The 9,840-nt window shown below is 37.9% G+C and overlaps 1 protein-coding gene across 2 annotated transcripts; it reads right to left on the reverse strand.

The window, feature by feature from the left end:
• CCNG1 (cyclin G1) lies at positions 2,269-9,565 on the reverse strand. Of its 2 annotated transcripts, none has more exons than XM_018050079.1 (7): positions 9,332-9,565; positions 7,866-8,129; positions 5,701-5,954; positions 5,066-5,141; positions 4,887-4,985; positions 4,475-4,669; positions 2,269-3,502 (listed from the first exon to the last, which is right to left on the reverse strand). In XM_018050079.1, exons 2-6 carry the CDS (start codon positions 8,127-8,129, stop codon positions 4,478-4,480), a joined length of 885 nt encoding a protein of 294 aa, XP_017905568.1. In that variant the 5' UTR covers positions 9,332-9,565; the 3' UTR covers positions 2,269-3,502; positions 4,475-4,477. The 2 variants fall into 2 exon arrangements, with proteins under 2 accessions (XP_017905568.1, XP_017905569.1); XM_018050080.1 differs by having other exon boundaries at positions 4,466-4,669; positions 9,332-9,563.

Here is a 9,840-nt window from a genome sequence, read left to right on the forward strand (position 1 = left end):
TCTACTCTGTGCCTAGAGATGTTTGTGGTATTAAAAAATATAGTTTCCTTTTCCTTTTCTTTCCTAAAATTTCTTGTCAGTCTTGCTAGAAATTTACCTGTTGCTCTTTTCAAACCCCAATTTTTAAATTTTAATTAGCCCTACTGTTTCAGTTTCATACTTTTTTTTTTACACATCCTTCTTCAGACTTTCTTCCTTCTGCTTGCTTTGTGTTTATTTTGCTCTTTTTCTAGTTTCTTAAAATAGAAATTTACTGGTTTTGAGACCTTTTTTAACAAAAGTGATTGATACTATGATTACTAACCACTGCTTTAGCTGCATTCCATGTATTTTGATATTTTCATTCAGAAAGTTCAAAATACATTCTTTTTAGACTTTCCCTTACAGGCATGGATTATTCATAGATGTTTCTTATTTAACTTCCAAGTGTGTGGAGATTGTCCTGTTAACTGTTTTCTAGTTTTATGGTCAGGGAACACATTTTGTATGATTTTAGTTCATTTCTTAGTTTGTTTATGACCCAGGATATATTCTCTCTTGGTGACTATGCCACGTTCACTTGAAAAGAATGCTTATTCTATTTGGGGATGAATTTTAAATAAAGTAGATTCATATGGTTGTTGGTATTTTTCAGTCCTTCTACATCCTTGTTGTTTTCTAGTACTGTACATTACTGAGTGCAATCTTTTAAGTCTGCAACTGAAGCTCTGTCCATATGACCTTTCACTGCTGTTAGTTTTTATTACTTCTTGTATTTTTAAGCTCTGATGTTAGGTGCATACATATTTAAGACTCATATCTTGGTGAATTGATTCTTTTATCATTTTTTAATATCCTTTATTCCTATTAACTTTGATACAATTTCACATAAGTCCATTTCATCTATTTTGGGAAGTAATGCGCAGAGTGTTTAGGAACATAGCCTGAGTGACAGTTGCCCGGATTTGAATCTCACATCCAAGTACAGGTATGTGACCTTGGGCTTATCTCTTACCTGCTCTGTTGTTCTGGTTTATTTGTAAATGGGATAACCTCATTCAGTTTGGAGAAAACAATGAAATGATTCATCTAAAATATCTGACAATAGTACCTGACAGTAAAAACTATCACTGCTAACCACAAATGTTAGACCAGAAATATCTAGTTTTTAAAAATTATGCCACATAATTTAAAATGCATAGAAGGTTAAAGTGCCTATTTTAAAAAACAGCACTTATGAAAACAGGGATGATTCAATATATCTAACCTGAGTTAAATACAAAAGGAACCTTCTAAGTTTTTCTTTATTCAGTAATTCCTTACAGTATCTACTTTTTAGCTTGTTAGTTACATGAACAGTTCAAAATCTTATATTAATAATTAACAAGCAGTCTAACCAGGCTAATACAATACTTGGCGGTTGCCTGTCATTACCAACCACCTGCTGGAATCCTGTTTACTTAGGTAAGAGGGTCACCCAGAACTACAGATGGGCTGAATCTGAGGGTGATTTAGTATTAAGAACAGTCTTAACAGTGATGGGGAAGTCCATGTGGTGATGGTGGTACAGAACCCACCTGCCAGTGCAGGAGACATAAGATTATGACACAGATTGGATCCCTGGGTCGGGAAGATGCCCTGGAGGAAGGCACGGAAACCCACTCCCGTGTTCTTGCCTGAGGAATTTCATGGACAGAGGAGCCTGGCAGGCTACAGTCCATAGGGTCACAGAGTCAGACATGACTGAAGTGACTTAGCACGCCCATACAATGGAACCTAAATAATAAAAGTGACCAACAATGCATAAGCAAGTTTTTAATGCATATTAAGCATATTTAATAGTCATCATCTTGTGTTTATCTTTAAAAAACCACTAGAAAGCAAAGTGTCAGTTAGGTAATAGCTATACTATCATAATTTTTTTTCCTTACCATGCATCTTGTTGTTCTTCAGTCTCTAAGTTATGTCTCACTCTTTGTGACCTCATGGACTGTAGTCCACCAGGCTCCTTTGTCCATGGGATTTCCCAGGCAAGAATACAATTTCCCAAGTTGCCATTTCCTTCTCTAGGGCATATTCCCAGACCAGGGATCAAACCTATGTCTCCTGCATTGGCAGAAGGATTCTTCACCAGTTAGCCACCAGGGAAGCCCACCATGCATCTTACTTTAGTGTTAAATTTAAATAAAGTGAGTGGAGACAGCTTTTTATTGTGGTGCTATTATCACATTGCCAAAATAGTGAATTACATTAGAAGAGAAACAAATAGAAAACCACCTGGCAAAGGAATGCGTTTCAGTAACTTTATTGAAAGGTATATCCCTTAATACCAAAACATAATGGGAATTGGTTAGGTTATCTCTGTCAACTCAAAATTAACACTGATGTATTCAAAATATTGAAATTTATCAGTATTTTGGGAAAACTGTAAAGTTATCCATAAAACATGGTTTACCAAAGTATAAGATACACTGTGGTTCTTTGGTTCATTTTCTAATGCCTCTATAACCATAAAATGATGTCAATTGGGTACAGCCATCCTGGATGGGTTCAGGCTACACACTGCACTGAGTAACTCTCTGCAACACTTTAACCTCATAGATCTCCAAACACTACACCTCAGCAACCCTGTAATTATCAAGATGCCTACTTACCTTTCTTAATACTTCTTTTTGGCACACAATAGGGGCAATTAATGTAAGTATAGTCTCTTCCTTTAAGCAAAATTCTAAGTTAGAACCAAGTTTTATAAAAACAGTCCTCAGTAAAAAGTGATGGAGTGTTAAAAAGTTTTTAGAGTGACGCTAATTTGTTTTGAGTTACTAGTACAGTAAAAACTAATTTTCTTGATGGAACGAGACTGAGGCAGTAAATTTTGTATAAAACTTTTAAAATCATGGATACAAACATCACTTGTTTTCTAGAAAATATTAAAGATAACACGCCAAAATTAACAAGTTGGTAGTTTTGCTTTACATAAATGCCCTCAAATTTAAATGTGATTTCTATGTAGCAGTAAGGTCCACACCTCTGGGTTAATAATTACTTGCATCATAGGTGCCAAGAAACTAACTATTCTCACTGTCTAGAATAGTGACCCTTATTGTGCATTAAAAAGTGCATTTGTGAAATGGTGGTTTTGATGTAAACCTCATAATTTAAAGTTTAAATTTAAGTAGGTTACCCTTTTTAAACACCACCTAAATACAATATATTGACCCAATATAGAAACTTGGATCAATGTTAGCAATGAAGATTCACAGTTTACCTTTCCAGGCTTGTCATTTGCATTTCACATTCATACTGTTACTTTGATTTGTATGTTTCATAGGTGATTTCACATTTGAGTAATTCCACTATAGGGTAATGTTAATTAGGCAGTTTTCCCAAACCTGAGAACACCAATGCTAATCTAGTTGTGATGTTTTGAGGCTTCACAGCTTAAATCCGTTATAATATTATGGAATCCACAGCTCAGGATTGTGGAGAAAGGCTTCAGAAGTTTTTTGTTGCTGTAATCATCCTATTTGACAAACAAAAAAAAATCAAATTATCAGAAGTCTGCCAAACACAAATTTTACTACCTGTTAAAATATCTAAGATTCATAATCATGTCTTATGTAGATGTGTTCTATGTTCACATTTACTTTTGAGTAGTAAGAAAGTTAAATCACCACCATGAGTTAAATTTAGATGGTAAGAAAGTCTACCATATATTCCTGAGGAGGTTTACATTTTTTTTGCATGTAAATACTTTCCACTGTTCAGCTCTTAGAGCAATGATACACAACTACAGTGCTGAGACACCCTGGCAGTTTCCAAAGACCCAGTGTAGAAACCACCTGTCCTAACTTATTTTTCTTTAAGTATAACACACAAGTTCATACTGATTTTACTAATAAGCTAATAGTCTCAAGTTAGTTCAATGTATGGTTCAAAATTTTGGTCCTGTTCCTTTACTCAGGCTTGTATAACTTTAAATGAACTAAACCTAGAGTCTACATATAGCAAAATGATGTGCAATTAGAAAAAAACAAAACACTGTTTTAGTGCTACTTTTAAAGTTTACATTATTAAGGAGGACGTGGCTTTGTAAGCTGATAATTTAATGAAATGGCTAATGTATATATCAAAGTTTAGATAATTCCTTATTCATGGGATGTTGTATTAATACCTTGAATGTAGTGTGCTCAGTCACTAATTTGGGTCAAACTCTTTGTGACCCCATGGACTGTAGCCCACCAGGCTCCTATGTCCATGGGATTTTCCTGGCAAGAAGACTGGGGTGGATTGCCATTTCCTTCTCCACAAATGCAGTAAATGCCCTCAAATATTAGCTGACTAGATCAGCGAAGTCATTTTCCCCTTTGCTATTCCAACTCCATTTCGTTTATTTTGAAAATAATTCAGATTTATATTCTTGAATTGCATAAGAAAATTATATAGCATTAGAAAATTTTCTCTAACATGGAGGATAACTACGAACCAAATTTACCAATTAAGGGACCATTTCGGGAATTGTTGGAAGGTGGGTTATCCTGTAGTAACTATGCCTTAGTTGCCGTGCAGTACGCCCAGAAACAATCCATTTCAACTTCTGAACATTTGGTTTGGCACACTTGTTCGATGAATATTCAGCTAAACACTTGGATACAAGCTCTTGCCAGAAAGTCAAATCTCTGCCACTGATCTGTACATAAATTAAAAAAACATGTTATCAGTCCTATAGTTTTCATTATAGTAATGATTACAATCTTATTAACATGTCTTTCCTTGTCAAAAAAATTTAAGGGTAAGTTACTTAAGTTTCAAGCAAACACATGACATCTTACTTTACTTTAGGAACAAGCGGTTTAGTTTTGTTTTTTACAGCTGTGAACAGGATTTAGGCTATGACCTTGACATACCTTGGAATGTTTCTGAAGACGTTCTACTCCTTCTGTTAACTCTATATACTTCTGTGCTTGGATCTCCAATGCGATGATAGACAATGCCAACACAGATGGCTAGAAGAGATAAATTTTAAAGTAAATGATGAATATGAAAATAGGTATGTAAACAGATTTAATCTTTATAAAATATTTACCTTTGCTTTAGAAAATATGATCCTGCAGTAGCATGCCTTAAGTTGGGCTTCTAGTCTTTCAAAATTAAGGCTACTCCTTTAAAGAGAAAATGAAATTTTATGTAGGTAATTTTACATTGAGTCAAAAGAAATTTTTAGAAAAATAAGTCAATTTTAAAGTGAAGTTTATGCACACTTATCATAGAAAAATGAATTATCTGAAGAATTTTCCTTCCTCCAGAGACATTAACTTCTTAAGGATATCATAGATGAATTTTAAATAATTTGGGCCAAAAAAGAAAAATTTATTCTACAACTACCAAGGTTTCTTTTCATTTTAATAAACCTATTTTTGAATTGAAAGTCTCTTTTTCCATAAATTCGTGTTAGATGCTTGCCTATTAGGTTCTGTAAGTTAACTAGCCTATAAATGGAAAATGTAATGTTAAAAAATTTACCATCTTAAGAATTCAATGACTCCAAGAAGCTACTTTTGACTGAATGTCTCCTCACTTTTGCTGGAGAGTGAAGTGAAACTCAAGGGGCTTAGCTGTCATTTTACTTGATTGAAATTCTCCCAGCATACTGATTTTATGTAACATCCAGACAATATTCTGGTTTCTACATCTCCTTTGTTGAAAACAAAGCTGACATACCTTTCATGTGGCACGTTCTCTTGAAGGAGTGAATAATAGAGCTGTAGAAACTGAAAGGCAGTAGTAGCTTTGACTTTCCAACACACCTTCTCCAATACAATCTTCTCCATTCTCATCAAGTCTGAAACCGTGAACCTGTACTGGCTTATTCGGATCAAGTCAGTTGCCAGTGGGACATTCCTTTCCTCTTCTGTTGATTTTACAGCCAAATAGAAGCAGCTTAGTCCAACACACCCAAGGTGCTTGGGCTGTACCTAAAAAGACAATAAGTCCATCTCTACTTTATTTCAATTAAAAAAAACCCATAAAGTATAATCTAGAACTCAGACCCATCACTTTGAAAAATGTATTTCTGAGGTGAATTTCTCAGTGGCAAAGGACTTAGCAAGATTCACTGATGCCTCAACTGCAGGCTGTTAACCATATGCACCCACTTGGAACCAATTTCTGAGTAAATGGAGTAAGTTTCAGTGTACTGTTTGGCTTCAGCACGTAAAAATTCTTAGTTCTTTTGGTTTTTTAAAATCACGGAAGAACGATAAGCAGTAAGTTACTTGGTCAAAAACTTATATGAGGATTGAAATATCTTACAGCTTATACACAAAGTTTCTTTTCAGAATGTTGTGTTTTTCCGAGCTGTTTTCTCTGTAGTAATACTTGTGAAATGTTTTTAAACTGTGACACATACTGTTTACTCTACCTATGAAGCTCTATCCACTACCAAGTTTTTAAATTTATCCATCATTTTCTTAATGTCCACAATCAAAATTCTATCCAGTTCATTTAGAAAACTTAATTTTGGCTGTGCTGGGCCTTCCTTGCTGTGCGGGCTCTCTCTAGCTGTGGAGAATGGGGCCTGTTCTTCATTGTGGTGTGTGGGCTTCCCCTTGTGGTGGCTTCTCTTGTTGCGGTGCATGGGCTCCAGGGTGTGCGGCTTCTGGGGTCTAGACCACAGGCTCAGCAGCTCTGGCACATGAGCTTGGTTGTCTGGCCACGTGTGAGATCTTACCAGACCAGGCGTTGAACCCCAATCTCCTGCATTGGCAGGCGGATTTTTTACCACTGAGCCACCACGTAAGCCCTCTATCCACTTTAAGTTGTAGCTTAACTGAAGCTTTTAAAAGCTTTTACCAATATTTGGGCTCTCCTCTTCTTAGAACCCCTTCAGCAATATATTTATATTTCTTTTGAAGTATAATGTAATTCTTTTCTTATTATTCCTTGTACTAATGATAGTTATAAGTGCAAACATTACTCCTACTAAGATTATAATATACTTAAGTAACAGATGCATGTCATTCACCTGTGACACATTTAGAATTAAAGGTAGTGCCTACACATGGTGTCTAAAAGAGTTATTTAATTAGACTGTTGAACAAGTTTCTTGAACCATTCAACAAACATTGAGTTCTTTCCGTATATGTTGCATTCTGTTAGGTACTTTGAATAAAACATGAGTTTCGTTTTAAGTGTCACATTATCTACCAACAATCATGGACACAGAAGTCAGATATATTTTTAATAATTAAACTCTGAAAGCTACACAGATGTCCTGCTTAGCCAATACAGGGCAACAACTGTATATCTCCTCCTTCAGAAGATACTCTCTACTATATGCAAATGTAGGCTGGAAATGCCAAGCATAGGCATGACTTGGGTAAATGTAAGGCTAAACCAGTTGGAACTTTATTATATATGAACAAAGATCAAGAAATATACTCTATTGACCAGGTGGTAGACAGCATGAACAGAAAGGAAAAAAAAAAAAAAAAAAACCCTCTAATTTTTAACCTACAATCTAGCATTCTGCCTTTAACACATTTCTTTAAAAACAACAGTAAACAAATGAAAATACCCAAACTATCAAACAAGACTTTTAAAAACAGCCAGCTCTCCTACTGGGAGGCTTTGCAATGATTTGATATTAGACTATTATTCAATGTCAGAAGTTAAGTTTAATAGCTGATGCATTACTCTTGATTAAAAGGAAGAATATTCATCATGCTATAGTACACAGAATTACCACAACGTTTTGGTTACTTGCTGGAAACAAACCAAAAAAAAATGGTCAAGTTATAAATACCAGCCCAAAGCTGGCAATACCATCTTGAAAACACATTGAGCAAAATCACTAAATACTCAGGGTAATGCAGCTTTAAACATACCTTCATTTTAGACAGGAATCTGTCCAGTAAATTCACAGCTAGAGAAAATGTCTCCGTGTCAAAGCCAAAGAACTGAGTTAGACTAAGAAGATCTTTTACTTCAAAGTCCCTCAGTCTCGCAGTCATTCTAAGGCCATTATCATGTGCAGATTCAATTAGTCTCAAGCCGCAGACCTTTGGCTGACATCTCAACTCCTGTTCCAACAGGGCATTCAGCTGGTGTAGCAGTTTCTGAGAGTCAGTTGTTGTCAGTACCTCTATCATCTATATATAGAACAAAGCCCAGAAAGGAGTGAAAGAACAGCCCTTCCTGTCCTGCCAGGTGCCTTATAACACAAGCCTCCCCTCTCTCAATGCTGTTAGTGAATCTCAGTCATTGCCAAGGGCCATCTGTTATTCTCCCCCTCCCCAACCAGTTGGTTACATCCATCCTAAATTGTGACTTCCTACACGGCCTTTTCCAAAAAAAAAAAAAAAAAAAAGCTAATCTTCATGCCCAAACTTTGAAATTAGAGGGCAGTATGTATTCTGTCGCTTAGTAACAATGTTGGCTATTCAAGTTAGTCAATTTTTCTTAGTCCTCAGTTCCTAATATGTCAATAGGTTATTAGCCATTTCATAGACTTATGTAAAATAAAGGTAAAGAATCTGCTTGCTATGCAAGAGAAACGAGTTCGATCCCTGGGTTGGGAAGATCCTGTGGAGAAGGGTATGGCTACCCACTCCAGTATTCTTGCCTGGCGAATTCCATAGGGTCGCAAAGAATCGGACACAACTGAGTGACTAACAGGTTCAGTTTCAGGTACACAGGTATCTAGCACATATAATAGGTGCCTAATAAACACCTGGACAATATTAATAAGCTTATTTATAGTCCGTAAAACGAGGCAATATCTGCTTCTTTAAATGGCTGTTAAGATTAAACGAGATGATTCAACTAACGAGTTTAGTATAGTGCTAGGCACTTGTTAACTTTTATTGATGTTATGAAAGGAAACTCAGGTGTTAAGAGCACACGCAGTGGGGACAGGAGGCTAATCCATCCTGCAAGAGGAACCTGGGAGTTTCATTAATTTAGGGCAATACTGAACGCCTACTATGCCCCAGGCACAGGATACATGGACAGTCCCAGCCCCCAACAACCGAAAGGCAAGAAGCAGAGCATCTCCAGGGTTGAGCGACGGAAGAGGTGGACAGATGTGGAATCACAATCTCCATGGAACCAACTTTTTCGCCCCCGGGCTGGTGCCTGGGACCACGCCAACTTGACATTAAGACGCCTAGGGAGGTCTAATCTGGCCCCGCCCCTCCAGGCTCGGACTAGCCTGAACTTGTTGCTCGGTCTAGAGTTAACCAAGGAAAAGGGCGCGAGACGAACCCTCCACCCCGGCCCCTTACCCCCACCCCGCGCCCCCAACCCTGCTCCGTAGCTGCACCCTGCAGTCAACCCCGAAATCCCAGCTCACCTTGATCGCGACTGCAGCTCCTCAGCGGTAACCACCCTCCCCGGGCCTGCTCTCACCTCACCCCACGATATTAGATCCGAGAGGCCTACGAGGCGAGAGGACTCGCGGGCAAGAGGGGACAGGCCCGGGGAGGGGGAGCCGTCTTGGGTGGGGGGGTCTCTGCAGCGCCGCCGAGACGACACTGCCCTTCTCTGGGTCAGTTCGGAGCCGAAGGGGCCGCGCCAGGCCTTCCGAGTAATATATTGGAGGGCGGGGCATTCTCGCTGCGATGGGCGGGGGGAAGTGGGAAGTATTTCCCCGCTAATTGGTCTAAGTCTTTTGATGGATGGCTCCCGCTGTCCAAAGAGGGCTGGTCAGTAGAAGGAAGATGTCCGGCCAATCAGCACACGTTTTTCATTATCCCCTGGAGTCAAATTCTCCGCCCCTTGAGACCACGCCCCTGCCTCTAATCGTCTCTCATTGGAGGATTTTCCCAAGTGTTTTCGATGAAGAGGGGGAGTTAACCGCTG

The sequence above is a fragment of the Capra hircus genome, chromosome 7 (assembly GCF_001704415.2).
Source record: "Capra hircus breed San Clemente chromosome 7, ASM170441v1, whole genome shotgun sequence".
Classification (NCBI taxonomy): Eukaryota; Metazoa; Chordata; class Mammalia; order Artiodactyla; family Bovidae; genus Capra; species Capra hircus.

Excerpts from the sequence above, each read along its gene's own strand:
- CCNG1 (XM_018050079.1), bottom strand. The coding sequence starts at position 8,129 with ATGATAGAGGTACTGACAACAACTGACTCTCAGAAACTGCTACACCAG. Across the intron at positions 5,955-7,865 it reads GATTCCTGTCTAAAATGAAG|GTACAGCCCAAGCACCTTGG; the intron begins GTATGTTTAAAG and ends TTGTCTTTTTAG. Across the intron at positions 5,142-5,700 it reads GAGAACGTGCCACATGAAAG|GAGTAGCCTTAATTTTGAAA; the intron begins GTATGTCAGCTT and ends TTCTCTTTAAAG.